The sequence below is a fragment of the Aythya fuligula genome, chromosome 2, assembly GCF_009819795.1.
Source record: "Aythya fuligula isolate bAytFul2 chromosome 2, bAytFul2.pri, whole genome shotgun sequence".
NCBI classification, from domain to species: Eukaryota; Metazoa; Chordata; class Aves; order Anseriformes; family Anatidae; genus Aythya; species Aythya fuligula.
In genome coordinates, this window is record NC_045560.1 from 808,968 (window position 1) to 823,547 (window position 14,580).

General features: G+C 60.0%; 1 protein-coding gene and 2 pseudogenes across 1 annotated transcript; all 3 read right to left on the reverse strand.

The window, feature by feature from the left end:
* Window positions 1-6,175, reverse strand: LOC116486773 (annotated as a pseudogene).
* Window positions 6,176-9,821: 3,646 nt separating this feature from the next.
* LOC116486777 lies at window positions 9,822-11,169 on the reverse strand (annotated as a pseudogene).
* Window positions 11,170-12,683: 1,514 nt separating this feature from the next.
* On the reverse strand, window positions 12,684-13,573 carry LOC116486779 (GTPase IMAP family member 2-like). The gene has a single exon (XM_032183254.1). The coding sequence runs from the start codon at window positions 13,557-13,559 to the stop codon at window positions 12,684-12,686; it is 876 nt and encodes a 291-aa protein (XP_032039145.1). The 5' UTR covers window positions 13,560-13,573.
* Between the last annotated feature and the right edge of the window lie 1,007 nt (window positions 13,574-14,580).

The window sequence follows — 14,580 nt, forward strand, 5'->3', positions numbered from 1 at the left end:
CTAGTGTATAGTACAATACTTTTCAAAAGCCGTCCGTGTGTCTTTCTCCAGCATTTCTCTCGTGTAACATGGAGCATCTTTGTTCTTCTTTACCATCTCATCAATCATTTTAATGAGGTCTGCAACCTGCTGTTTCCTTCTCTGCTCTGCTGCTATGTTGCTGAAAGCAATGTACCTATTTCCACATTTTTCTGTAATCCCACTGAGGTTTTTGATTGATTCCACGGTATTGCGGATATCACCTGGACTCTCAAGATCATCTGCCCAGGTGAATAACAGGATCGTGTACTTCTGTGCTTCAGTATGGAAAATCTTTGTCACCCACTCAGCCACTTCCACCTCTTCTTTACTGATGTGGGCCAGTTGCATCACCAGGATGATAGCATGCACCCCTCCATAGAAGTGACGAACAGCATTTCCAATCAGTTCAGCTGTTTCCGTATTGGCTCTCTGGGTGTGAAAAAGGCCAGGAGTGTCGATAACAACAATTTCTCTTCCACGGAATGAGGCTCTCTCTGCACTGTAGCTTTGGGTTACTGAATGTGCTGAAATCCTATGTTCAAATGCTTCCTTCCCAAGGATGGTGTTCCCTGTCGCACTCTTCCCACTTCCAGTTTTGCCCACGAGCAGGATGTTCAGCCTGCGTCCTGGGGGAACAACCAGAGACACGTGTCTGAACCCCACAGCCCTGTGGTGCCGGGACATCCCCTGCACGCCATGCTCCCAGGGGTGAGAAGGAAAGGCTTTCTACTGCAAAATCACAACTTTAATTCTCACTCTGAGACGCTGCTGTGCACAAGAGGGGATGGGACAGGGCAGGGGCTGAAGCCGTGTCCCAGCAGCCAAAGCAGGGCTTGCTCGGTCCCGCCAGCCCTGCCCTTCTGCTCGGCTCTCCCACAGGAGGAAAGTTTGTGCTCCAGGAGGAACCTAAACTCAGACAAAGGCTGCCCTGACTAAAAGACCCTCTGGAAAATGGGCCAAAAGCAGCCAAGGCAGGACAGAAGCTGGCAAAGGGGGGGTTTCTCACCCCATGCTGCATGCTCACAGGCAGCCAGCACAGCTCGCCTCCAGTAAGAGTGAGCCTGCGCAGAGCTGGGAGCAGCTCGTCTGGGCTCGGTGTCAGACAGCTGTTGGTGTGCCCCCCTAGCCCCAAGACTAGCTCCGTCTTCCCCTCCAGGCCTTGACAACACGGTGTGGGCAGCCCATGGCCACACGGCCCCAGCAGCGGTCCCCAGGGACCATCAGGAGCAACACGAGGGACCCCAAGGGAGTCTGGATAAGGCTGCCTCAGAGGGCCAGCACCCAGACCTCTTCCAAAGGCAGAAAGTAGAAGTGCATACGGCAGCTCCCCAGCAGCCCAGGAATGCACAGAGTGCTCAAACGGCCGGGCTGAAGCACTCCCTTTACAAGAAGTCATGTGCTGAGCAAAAAACACCCACTGGATTCTGTGCTGGATCACCGCAGGCCCTCCGCCTGCCCTGCACGGCCACAGCAGGGCCAGAGCTGGCTCAGGCACACAGATAGCGAGGTTTTGGGGCAGGACTTTGCACCCTGCGCTGTGCCTCAGGCTGTAACCAACGGCTGCTGCCCCATCTGCCCTGAGCCTGGCACAGCACAGCCTAAGGAGTGGGAAGAGGAGAGGCAGCCTCGGGAAATCCTCGAGCCCGTGGCCTCCTCAGAGGGCCTGTGCACCGCGTGCACAAGCGTGCGTGAGGCTGCACGAGGACGCAAACCCAGCCTCACCCTCAGCAGCACTGCACCCAGCTGACTGAATGAGGAGGCTGCTAAAGGAGAAGGCTGTGGGGAGACCTCACAGCGGCCCTCAGTGCCTGCAGGGGCTGCAGGAGGGCTGGGAGGGACTCTTGGTCCGGGTGTGTAGGGATAGGACACGGGGTGATGGCTTTAATGTAGAAGAGGGTGGTTTTGGGTTAGATCTGAGGCAGAAATTCTTTACTATGAGGGTGGTGATGCCTGGCGCAGCCTGCCCCCAGGAGCTGTGGGTGCCCCATCCCTGGCAGTGCCCAAGGCCAGGCTGGATGGGGCTGGGGGCAGCCACTCTGTGGCTCTGTGACCATGGGACTCTAAGCTCGGCCAGGCTCTGGCTGCCTGCGTGCAGTGGGTAAGGAGCTCACCTTCCATCCTAGCGTCTGCCAAATTTGAGCCCACTCCGAGGGGAAGCCTGAAACAAGAATAAGGGATTTTGAGCGAAGTTTGCCAAAGCCTTCCGTGCTCCCCACACAGCGGTAACAAGGCGGATGATGGTCACCAGGCCGTCGGGTCGCTAATACACTTTCTTGTGCGTGCTGCCTGCTGTATGTGCATGCAGGAAGTGGTTGTATAGCCGAGGGTAAACGCACGGGGCAAGGGCTGCTCCTCCGCAGCTGCTCCAACTTGGGAGGGGATCCCGATGCCTTGGGGAACGAGGAGCTGGCAGGGGAACTCAGATCGGTCACTGGCAACCCTTGCAGTACTTTGGGAAACCTGCTGAGCTCGCAGAGGATGTGCACAGCTACCAACTGGAGCAGGAGCCTCCCCCCGGAATCGCCGTCAGTTCAGTGCCCTCGTCCGGCACCTGAACCTCCAGCCCTGAGCCTGAGCGGTGTGCGGGGTCCGTCCCAGCCCCGAGTGGTGTGCAGGGTCCGTCCCAGCCACTGATCGTGCCATGGGTGCCAGCTATCACGTCTCCTGCCCCTGTTTCAGCTCTGGACTCTGCCTCGAGTGATTTCAGCAAGATAAACTGCTCCAAAACTAAGCACAGACTATACACTACTCAAAGTAAACTAAAATCACGTCACTAAATAATTCAGTCATTACTGGAGGAATTACCCCATCCACAGCAAAGCCACACCAGTTCTCGGCTGTCTTTTCTCTGCCTCCCTGCTAGCTAGCTCAGGCTTAGCAGTTCCTAAAGTACCCCCAAATGCCGAGACCCTTCAGAGCCACCCGGTGCACAGACCACTCACTTCGCATGGCTCCAGCAGCAGCTGCTGTGCTTGCCTCTTACCTCCTCAGGTCGCAGTGCTCGGGCCAGGTGCAATACAGTTCACGTCTTGCCCCTGACCGTGTCCTCAGCTCTCTGCTTTCTGTTCCTTGCCAGCACGAGAACGATGCTTTATCACCTAACCACACGTGGCAGCCCCAATCCAGGCAGACGATCCACCCAGACCCATGGGTACCCATGCCCTTCATTTGAGCTGGGAGATGCCCGTGCCCTGCTGAGCCCTGGGTTGCACCAACCAGCCTCCATTTGAGCCTCCGGGGCTCGGCATCATGGTAAGAAACAGATGTGCAATGAAACAACTAGAACCCGTGTCAGCCGGGAAATCCCACAACAGAACCGGCGTGTAGAACAAACCACAGCTAAAACAAAAAGCTCAGACAGGTACTACATTTTAACACCCCCAAGAAGACTGTTCTGTCCACAAAACAAGCAAAAAATTAAGAATGGCTTCAGTAATCAGAAGGTATGTAAAAGGTTCATATGGCACTCTTAGGGGGAAATATATTTAAAAGCTTGATTGTAACTTAAATGAGTCAATTTCTTCCTAGACACTTTAAGGCAGGTCGGAGAACTTTTCCACCCTTTTGATATATATATATATTTTTTTTGATATATTTTTTCACCCTTTTGATTTATTCCTATAATTGGTGCAGACATTTCCACCCCCTCCATCGTAACCGGACGATGCTGCAAAAACATCCCCAGGTGGGGAGATCACCACAATCCGTGTAAGCCCTACCAGAAAAGAAGTAACCAGAAAACTTGGTGGAGGAGGTAGAGGGCTCTGTGTTCGTGTATGTACCGCCATCCTGACCCAAAACAGAACACCAGTGTCCAGGCATGAGACACAGAATGCACCTGGCAGCATGGCACTTCTGGCCAGATGAATCACAGAGTGAATCCTACAATGGTTTGGTTTGGAAGGGACCTCAAAATTTAGGTTTCAGTGTTTAATTTTGAACCAGTTTCTCTTGGTGCAATTGCTCCAGGGAGTGCCCAGAGATTAAGCAGGGGCAGGAGATGAGGCAGCTGCCACCTGCATCACAGTCAGGGGCTGGGACGGACCCTGCTCACCGCTCAGGGCTATCCTATCCCTATACTCTCCTGCCCAAGAGTGCCAAGAGGGTCAGGGCACCTGCATGGTGGATCCCCTGGAACCTGCGCGTGTGGCTTCGATCCCCTGAGAAACAGAAGCAGCACCTGAGGGGCAGCAGGAAGAAGGGCTGGGACCCTTGGTGTCCCTGCCAGGGTCCCTCAGTGTCCCTCCTGGGCCAGCTGGCATCTGGCCCATCACCCTGTGCCCCTTGTCCTTCACCCCTCCACCCCCGTGCCAGGCCAAGGTGGCTCCCCAAATCCCATGCCAGCCTGCGGGGACACGAGGTGATCTCAGCCCAGGGCAGTGAGGGGAATGTGACCAGTTCTGTCCTCAACCTGCTGCCACCAGAGCTGCTCAGGGATGGGTCCCCTCTGCTGGGTGCTGCTCCCCTCTGCCCGGATGCTCTGCGCTCTCCTGGCAGCACCCAGGACTGCCCCACGGCTCGATGCAGGGGACGAGGGCATTTCCTGGGAGCCACCGCCTGGCTCTGGCCCTGCGTGTCCCCAGGTCCGCAGCCGTCCCTGCAATGCCCTGGGCACATCCCTGGCATCGAGCTGGAGACAAAGCAGAAACCGCTCAGCAGCCGCAAGCTTTGTGCTGCAGTTTTGTGCCGAGAGGCACAGCCCATATGGGGACTGCGGTGCTGTTAGAGGGGGAATCAGCTGCTTGCCATGTTGTTAAGCAACACAGTGCAGTTCCCTGGGAGAAGTAGTACAGCACAGTGTATTCTAGTTCTACTCTTGCTTCTAGCGCAAGAAGCGGTTGTACTGCTGGACAACTGCCTCCCAACCACCAAGGAACGCCTGCCGCAGAAAGCGCACAATGCGCCAGACTGCTGCCACGATGAAGTGGCAGGTTGAGGACAGAACTGCCACGATGAAGAAGCAGCAGAAGTACAGACACCGCATGTATCGCATGCACCACAGCCCCTGCACACACCGTCTGATCAGCCCCAGGATGCCGTCTCCCTGCAGCTGCTGCTCCACTTGCTTCGCGAGGCACTTGCACTTCTCTTCGAAATCCACGTCGCTGCGGCTGAGGAGCTGCGTGGCCTGGGAGTAGAGCTTGCTCGTGTAATGGGTGCTCTGGTTCTCCTCCAGCACCTGCTGCACCAGCACCATCAGCTCCTCGACCTGGGCTTCGCGCTCGGCGCCGGCCGCCCAGTTGCTGAAGGCGCAGCACCGTTCCCCGCAGACTTGCAGCAGCTCCCGCAGGGCGGCGTTGCTGGCGTGCACCACGTAGCGCTGCAGGGAGCCGTCCCCCAGGTCCTCCTTGCGGGTGAAGAGGACGATGGTGTGCCTTGCAGCCTCGCGCCCCAGCACCCGCCACACTTGCCGGGCGGCCTCCTCCTCCTCCTGCATGAAGCGGCCCAGCTGGGTCACCAGCACCAGCACGTGCGGCCCCGGCGCCGACAGCAGCAGGCAGCGGGCAAGCTCGTAGCAGGACCGGGCGCTGTGCTCCGGTGAGTCAAACATGTTGGGGGTGTCGGTGACCACCACCTTATGGCCCCGCCAGAGCCGGCTCTCCTGGGCACACGTCCGTGTTATCGCCTGTGGCGCCAGGTGCGACTCGAAGGCCGCCCGCCCCAGGATGGTGTTCCCCGTTGCGCTTTTCCCTGCACCGGTCTTCCCGACGAGTACCAGGCGCAGCTCCATGTGCTCCTGGGTCCCCCGGCCTGCTGGCATCAGTGAGGGGAAAGGCTCAGTAAGACAGCAGCAGTGTGTAAAGCACTGCCTGGGGTGGGTCATGCATGGAAACAGCCCGGCACAGGGGCACAGAGCTGCCTGTGCCACCCCGGGGATGCTCTTACCTCCCCAGGGATACCCGTGACACCCCAGGGATACCCGCACCATCCCAGGGATGCCTGTCCCCTCTCCACGTGCACGGCACTGCTTGGCACATGCCTGCTCTGTCCCCAAACCCACCCCCTCCCAGCAGGGAGATTGCCAGGAGAGCCCGGTCCCTGCGGTGCCTGCGGTGGCACGAGGACACCGATCCCCCCTGCGAGGGGGCTCTGGGGCAGGGCAGTGCCCGGCCCTTGCACCCTTACCTTGATCCTCCCAGGAGCCGCTCGCCATCGTGCTCTGCCGCAGTGTCAGTGCAGGAAGGGTGATGCCAGAGCTGGGTCACAGGCTGCAGGGGGACAGAGAGCAAACACACGTGCAGGGTGAAGGCTTTCCCGCCGGGCCTGGGGGATAAGGGCGCTGGCAGGCTGTGACAAAGCCCTTGAGAAGGCCGAGCCTGCAGCGCCAGCCCAGCCAGCAGCAGGCTTAGCCATGCACCGTTCGCCTGTAGGAGAGCAACGCCGGCTGCTCCCGATCCCTGCGTTCAGAAGCAGCCCCCCAGGGACCTGCTGCACGGTTTCTGCACTGCTGAGCTGTGACTCTGGAGCCACGCAGCGCACTGGGGAGCAAACCCGGTGAGCACCAAGCCCCTGCAACCTACCCACGGCTCCGGGTGCAGCAGTGTCCCTGGGCAGGAGGTGCCCGTGCTCGGCTCCAGCTCTTAGTTTTTGGCTGCGGGGGCGGGAGCTGAGTGCAGCAGGGCCAGGCACAAGGTTCACGGGGCGGGGGCTCTGCAAGGACAGCCCAGAAACACTCGTGGTGGGCACGGAGCTGTGGGGGGCGGTTTGCTGCATGCTCTGAGGGGCACACCCAGCCCCAGCTGCAGACACCGAGGGTCCGGCTCTGCTCCTGGGCTGCCTCCCCTCGGCCCCACGGTGACCTCTCCAAAAGCACTGGGAAAGCTCGGTCTGTGCAAATGAGGGAACGCATGGCCTGGAAATAAACCTCAGCGGTCATGAGGTTGACGAGACGATGAGGTGCAGCCTCCTACCAGAGGAGTTTTGGTCTGATGCTCTTGCAAATACAGCCGGAGGCTCCCTTTTCCACCCAGGCTGTGGTGTGTGAGGCCGCAGTCTCCTGAGCTGGGGACGTTTTGTGGCACAGCACAAACCGGTGTTCAACCCCTGCCCGGCCCCTCTGCTAAGCCCAGGTCCCTCGCAGGACGCAGGGAGCCCCCTCCTCCAGCCCCTGCGTACCACAGCCCCAGCACGCTGCTCGTGCTTTGGACCGAGACACTCGAGCGCCACTTTGTGCTCGGGGCCCTCCATACAGGGCGGCAAGTCCGGACCCCTGTGGGTGCCCGGGCACCCTCCACCCATGGCTCTGCGGTTCCCTGTGGCTGTGCAGTCCCCGTGGCACCGCGGTGTGCCTGTCTGCTCACCATCACCCGTGGGCACGCTGCCCCTCAGCTCCCCTGGATCTGCTGCTGGCGTTGGGCTGCACGCCTCCTTCACGTCCCCTTCCTGCTCCCCAGCCCCCTCCTGGGACGCTTTTACTTTCGCTCTGTCCGCGAACCTCCCGTGCTCCTGCTTCAGGCACCTCCTCGCCCCCCTCCTCATCCCCGCAGGGGCTCGGGCACTCTTCCACTCTTCCTCCCCATCCTCTCCCTCTCGGCCTCACGTCCCCAGCCCGGCCAGCTCGGGATGCCCGCGGGGCTGCCCGTGGCTGCTGGGGGGTCCGCACGGTGTCTGCTGGGGGGCTCTGGGGGGGTCCTGGCGCAGAGCTGCCGTGCCATAGCCACGGGGCAGAGTCCTGCACCTGGGAAGGAACAACTGAATGTATCAGTACAGGCTGGGGGACAACCTGCTGGAGAGGAGCTCTGAGGAGAAGGACCTGGGGGTCTTAGTGGACGACAGGTTGACCATGAGCCAGCAGTGTGCCCTTGTGGCTAAGAAGGCCAACGGGATCCTGACGTGTACTAAAAGGAGTGTGGCCAGCAGGTCAAGGGAGGTGATCCTCCCCCTCTATTCTGCCCTGGTCAGGCCTCACCTGGAGTACTGTGTCCAGTTCTGGGCTCCGCGGTAGAAGAAAGACAGGAATCTCCTGGAAAGAGTCCAGCGGAGGGCCACAAAGACGGCCCTTGCTGTGGGATTGCACGGGACTCCCACCCTCGCACCCCTCTGTGCCTGCAGGAGGGGACCCTGCTCCGCCAGCGCTCAAGAAGCGTTTGCAAGTGCTCCTCTTCCTCATCGTAGCACACGAGCCTCAACGCTGGTGAGGGGAACCTTGAACTGGGAGCAGGGGGAAGGCAGGGACATTCAGCCTGGTGAGGACGGGGTGGGCAGGGATGGCGAGAAAGAGCTTTGTAATCAGCAAAACCGGCCTGAAGAGGGGCTGCCCAAAGCCTGTGCAGGTGCACAGAGGTGTGATGTGTGCACAGCTCCAGCCCTTTTCAGGAAATCAGCCCTAGTGCTGCTGCAGGGCAGAGGAAGCGGGGAGCCGAGCTCAGGTTACCTTTGCTTCCCCTTTCTCTGAGTTTCACTCTCTGCACTGCCCGGAGCTCAGCACATTTACAGGAAAAGCCTGTACGGACCTCATGAGGTTCAACGAGGCAAAGTGCAAGGTCCTTAATCTGGGCTGAGGAAATACCAAGCACAAATACAGGTTGGGTGGGGAGTGGATTGAGAGCAGCCCTGAGGAGAAGGACCTGGGGTGGTGGTGGAGGACAAGGGGGAGTGGTCTTGAACTAAAAGAAAATACCTTTAGGCTAGACATTAGGAGGAAACGCTTCACTGTCAGTGTAGTGAGGCACTGGCACAGGCTGCCCAGAGAAGCTGTGGATGCCCCATCCCTGGAGGTGTTCAAGGCCAGGCTGGATGGGGCTTGGCCAACCTCATCTGGGGGGAGGCAGCCTTGTCTATTTCAGGGGGGGTAGAGTTGGATGATCTTTAAGGTCCCTCCCAACCCCAACCATTCTATGACTCTATGATCCTTCACCCGGTGTGCAATAAGCCAATTCGCACGCACTCAGGAGAGAGATTGCTTTTATTCAGGCCTCAGAGCTCGGTGCAGTTTCCACAGATCAAGCACAGCCAATGTCGACTTCCTGGCTCCATGGAGACATGAAATTCATGACTATTCTAGCGATCCAATACAAATTCATTCTAATCTACCTGAGTTTTGTGCTCATGTGGCATCATTCTTAATGGCTGCTTTTCAGGCCCTCCTGCGCATGCCTTCCTTTCTGTGGGGGTCCTTGTTGGTGTTCCCCGAAGAAGCACCCTAACCCCTTTGATCCATCCATGGCCACATGTCACCGAAGCACAACCTTAGGCTACTTGCTCTTGGCAACTTTCCTTGGTTTCTCCCAGAAGGAGCATTCTGTCCCTGAACAAAGGGAGCCTGGGTTAAAAGTTAAACATATTTTTTGTCCTGTACTACATATATGATAACTGCTTAAAGGGAAGCTCAATAAAAATAGACAATTCCTCTTCGTTTCCAAGGGAGAGTTGGTTCCATTACACTGGGACTTGGGGGTCCCGTCTGTGTGTGTGAACGCCTGGTGGGGTGCCCAGAGCCAGGACACAAGAGTATGGGCACTGCTGGAGGCACAAGTACGCCCGCTGAGACATCAGGAAAGTCTTTTTTTGCTGTGCGGGTGTCTGAGTGCTGGCACAGGCTGCCCAGAGTGGTGCTGGGGTCTCCATCCCTGGAGATGTCCAACACCCAGTGGACACGGTCCTGGGCAGCCAGCGCTGGGGACCCTGCCTGGGCAGGGACAGAACACGTGGGGTGCAGAGGGGCCTCCAGCCCCAGGCGTTCAGCAGCTCTATGGTGCTGGGATTCATCGCAGCTATGCAATAAGGAAACCGAGGGTAATCACAATAATGATGAGGACAATAAGCACAAAAGCCAGGACAGCTGTCCTTCAGCTGGATCACTACTTCTTCACCCTGCCTGCTCTGTACCTCTGCATGTTATACTCCACCTTCTCTTCTGTTAAATTGGGCTCCAGGTACATCTCATTGCTGTAGTACCTGTTCCCATTCGCCTGCACCATGCAGCGGACCATCCCCATCAGCTCCATGACCTGGTGGTCCCGTTCAGCTCCAACTGCCCAGTTGTTGAAGCCGCAGTACCTGTTCCCACACCTCTCAATCAGCTTGCGGAAAGCTTTGTTGTCAGTACAGGACTTGTAGTCGTGCAGAGATCTCTCCCCCAGCTCTTACGCGCGGGTGAATATGACAATCGTGTGCCTGAAAACATCAGCTCCAAAGATGTCCTGCAGTCTCTCTGCAGCCTTTGCCTTTTCCTGGGTGAATCGGCCCAGCTGGGTCACCAGCAGCAGCACGTGGGGGCCCGGGGAGGACAGGCTGATGCACCGAATAATTTCTTGGCGCACCGCAATGCTGTCACCTTCGGGGTTGAAAATGTCGGCCGTGTCAACCACCGTGAAGTCCTCGCCGTCCCAGTGCCCCTGTGCTCTCGCACAGCTCATGGTCACTGGCTGGGTGGACAGCTTGGACTCAAAGACACGCTACCCGAGGAGGGTGTTCCCCGTGGCGCTTTTCCCCCCACCAGCCTTCCCGGCCAGGATCAGCCTCATCTCCTAGCCCCCGCCGACCCCAGGCAGCACGTGGACACGCTGGATGGACACGGCCTGGCTGTAGAGACAGAAGCAGACACCCAGGGCTCCGTCAGCAGGCACCCAGATGCTGGGAGCATCACTGACAGCAGAAGGGATTTTCATCCCCCACAAGCGGGGATGGTTTCGAAACCTCGCTGCTGGCCACTGGATGCTGCGGGGCTCTGTGTGCCCCCGCTGTGGGAAGGGGTCGGGGGCTGCAGCTGGGTAAGACTGCGGTGACACCGGGACAAATGGGGTTGGAAAGCAGCAGAAAACAGTAAAAAGCAAAATAAAATCCAGAACTGCGAGGTGCTGTGGGGAAACAGAGCAGCAAGGCAGCCTCAGTGTGCGCAGGATCATGGGGGGGGAAGGCAGTGTGGTGGCAGAAACCCTCGGGGCAGTGACACCCGTGCAGCCGGGGCCCCGCATGGGGCTGAGCACGGTGCCCAGGGGCTCCCCTGGGCTGGGGCTGTGCCCATGCTGAGCATGGGGAGTGAGGAGTGGGGAGAAGGGAAAGAGAGAGGAGGGGACTGGGGAAGAGCCACTTCCCTGCCCCGCTGCCCTGTGCCAGGTCCCCAGGCCCCCTCGGAGCCCTCCCCGCCAGCACGGAGCCTCGCAGCCCCTGGCCTCCCGCCCGTACCTTCCTGCACGTCCTGCGCTGGCGTTCGCCTTGTCCCCGCGGGACGCTCACAGCCACCAGGAAGTGACAGCGGTGACGGCCGGTGTCAGCCTGGAGACTGTGCTCATGCCACAAGGGCAGCACCGGCTCCTCCCGCACCAGCCCCCAGCTTGGTTTCGATTCTGTGCAGCCCTGGAGGTTCAGACAGCTCTAACGCTACCTCCTGTACTTCCTCCAGAAACAGTCCGGCCTCAGAGTTATTTAACTCCCGCGATGATCTGTGCTTAGTTTTCAAGCAGTTCCTGCTGCTGGTGGGACTGGAGGCAGAGCCCTGACAGAAGAAGGGGCAGGAGACGAGGCAGCTGCAGCCTGCACCGCGGTCAGGTGCTGGGACGGACCCTGCACGCCTCTTAAGTGTTGCAAAGGTTGCAAGTGGCAAATTTCCCTGCCAGTACCTTGTACTTCTTTCTCCCCACACTCATGGTGCTCCCTGGCTCCGCAGGCACCTGCAGAGCTGGCAGTGAGAGCTCCGACCCCTGCTCCCACCCCCCCGGGGGCTCCCCGCCACGGGTCAGCGATCACAGCAAAGCATGAAACTGCAGAGAAGCGCAGAGCAGCCCGTGTTCCTGAAGGCAGGGAGGTGCGCATGAGAAATGGAGCCTGTGCCTGTGTGCAGCTCCACAGCACGTGAGCCTGGGGTCAGGGCACCTGCAGTGGGACGGCATCTCATCCTGTGTCACGGCACTTCCCTGTCAAAGCTCCTGGTGGTTTCAGATGCTCAGAACTGCTGCCACCAGGGCTATTTCTGCTGTCACGAACGTGTGACCGACCTGTCCCACCTGTCCCTAGGATGCTCTTTGCCCTGGGTCCTACCTCAGTGACGTGGATCCCCGAGAACCTGCGCATGTGGCTTCGATCCCCTGAGAAACAGCAGCAGCACCTGAGGGGCAGCAGGAAGAAGGGCTGGGTCCCTGCCAGTGTCCCTCGGTGTCCCTACTGGCCCATCACCCTGTGCCCCTTGTCCTTCACCCCTCCACCCCCGTGCCAGGCCAAGGTGGCTCCCCAAATCCCATGCCAGCCTGCGGGGACATGAGGTGATCTCAGCCCATGGCAGTGAGGGGAATGTGACCAGTTCTGTCCTCAACCTGCTGCCACCAGAGCTGCTCAGGGATGGGTCCCCTCTGCTGGGTGCTGTTCCCCTCTGCCCGGATGCTCTGCGCTCTCCTGGCAGCACCCAGGACTGCCCCACGGCTCGATGCAGGGGACGAGGGCATTTCCTGGGAGCCACCGCCTGGCTCTGGCCCTGCGTGTCCCCAGGTCCGCAGCCGTCCCTGCAATGCCCTGGGCACATCCCTGGCATCGAGCTGGAGACAAAGCAGAAACCGCTCAGCAGCCGCAAGCTTTGTGCTGCAGTTTTGTGCCGAGAGGCACAGCCCATATGGGGACTGCGGTGCTGTTAGAGGGGGAATCGGCTGCTTGCCATGTTGTTAAGCAACACAATGCAATTACTTGAGAGAAGTAGTACAGCACAGTGTATTCTAGTTCTACTCTTGCTTCTAGCGCAAGAAGCGGTTGTACAGACGGACAACTGCCCCCCAACCACGGAGGAATGCCTGCCGCAGAAAGCGCACAATGCGCGGGTTTGCTGCCACAATGAAGCAGCAGCAGCAGCACAGACACCGCATGTATCGCATGCACCACAGCCCCTGCACACACCGTCTGATCAGCCCCAGGATGCCGTCTCCCTGCAGCTGCTGCTCCACTTGCTTCGCGAGGCACTTGCACTTCTCTTCGAAATCCACGTCGCTGCGGCTGAGGAGCTGCGTGGCCTGGGAGTAGAGCTTGCTCGTGTAATGGGTGCTCTGGTTCTCCTCCAGCACCTGCTGCACCAGCACCATCAGCTCCTCGACCTGGGCTTCGCGCTCGGCGCCGGCCGCCCAGTTGCTGAAGGCGCAGCACCGTCCCCCACAGGCCTGCAGCAGCGCCCGCAGGGAGGCACTGCTGGCGTGCGCCACATAGCGCTGCAGGGAGCCGTCCCCCAGGTCCTCCTTGCGGGTGAAGAGGACGATGGTGTGCCTTGCAGCCTCGCGCCCCAGCACCCGCCACACTTGCCGGGCGGCCTCCTCGTCCTCCTGCGTGAAGCGGCCCAGCTGGGTCACCAGCACCAGCACGTGCGGCCCCGGCGCCGACAGCAGCAGGCAGCGGGCAAGCTCGTAGCAGGACCGGGCGCTGTGCTCCGGTGAGTCAAACATGTTGGGGGTGTCGGTGACCACCACCCTGCAGCCCTGCCAGAGCCGGCTCTCCTGGGCACACGTCCGTGTTATCGCCTGTGGCGCCAGGCACGACTCGAAGGCCGCCCGCCCCAGGATGGTGTTCCCCGTTGCGCTTTTCCCTGCACCGGTCTTCCCGACGAGTACCAGGCGCAGCTCCATGTGCTCCTGGGTCCCCTGGCCTGCTGGCATCAGTGAGGGGAAAGGCTCAGTGAGAGAGCAGCAGTGTGTAAAGCACTGCCTGGGGTGGGTCATGCATGGAAACAGCCCGGCACAGGGGCACAGAGCTGCTTATGCCACCCCGGGGATGCTCTTACCTCCCCAGGGATACCCGTGACACCCCAGGGATACCCGCACCATCCCAGGGATGCCTGTCCCCTCTCCACGTGCACGGCACTGCTTGGCACATGCCTGCTCTGTCCCCAAACCCACCCCCTCCCAGCAGGGAGATTGCCAGGAGAGCCCGGTCCCTGCGGTGCCTGCGGTGGCACGAGGACACCGATCCCCCCTGCGAGGGGGCTCTGGGGCAGGGCAGTGCCCGGCCCTTGCACCCTTACCATGATCCTCCCAGGAGCCGCTCGCCATCGTGCTCTGCCGCAGTGTCAGTGCAGGAAGGGTGATGCCAGAGCTGGGTCACAGGCTGCAGGGGGACAGAGAGCAAACACACGTGCAGGGTGAAGGCTTTCCCGCCGGGCCTGGGGGATAAGGGCGCTGGCAGGCTGTGACAAAGCCCTTGAGAAGGCCGAGCCTGCAGCGCCAGCCCAGCCAGCAGCAGGCTTAGCCATGCACCGTTCGCCTGTAGGAGAGCAACGCCGGCTGCTCCCGATCCCTGCGTTCAGAAGCAGCCCCCCAGGGACCTGCTGCACGGTTTCTGCGCTGCTGAGCTGTGACTCTGGAGCCACGCAGCGCACTGGGGAGCAAACCCGGTGAGCACCAAGCCCCTGCAACCTACCCACGGCTCCGGGTGCAGCAGTGTCCCTGGGCAGGAGGTGCCCGTGCTCGGCTCCAGCTCTTAGTTTTTGGCTGCGGGGGCGGGAGCTGAGTGCAGCAGGGCCAGGCACAAGGTTCACGGGGCGGGGGCTCTGCAAGGACAGCCCAGAAACACTGGTGGGAGGCACGGAGCTGTGGGGGGCGGTTTGCTGCATGCTCTGAGGGGCACACCCAGCCCCAGCTGCAAACACCG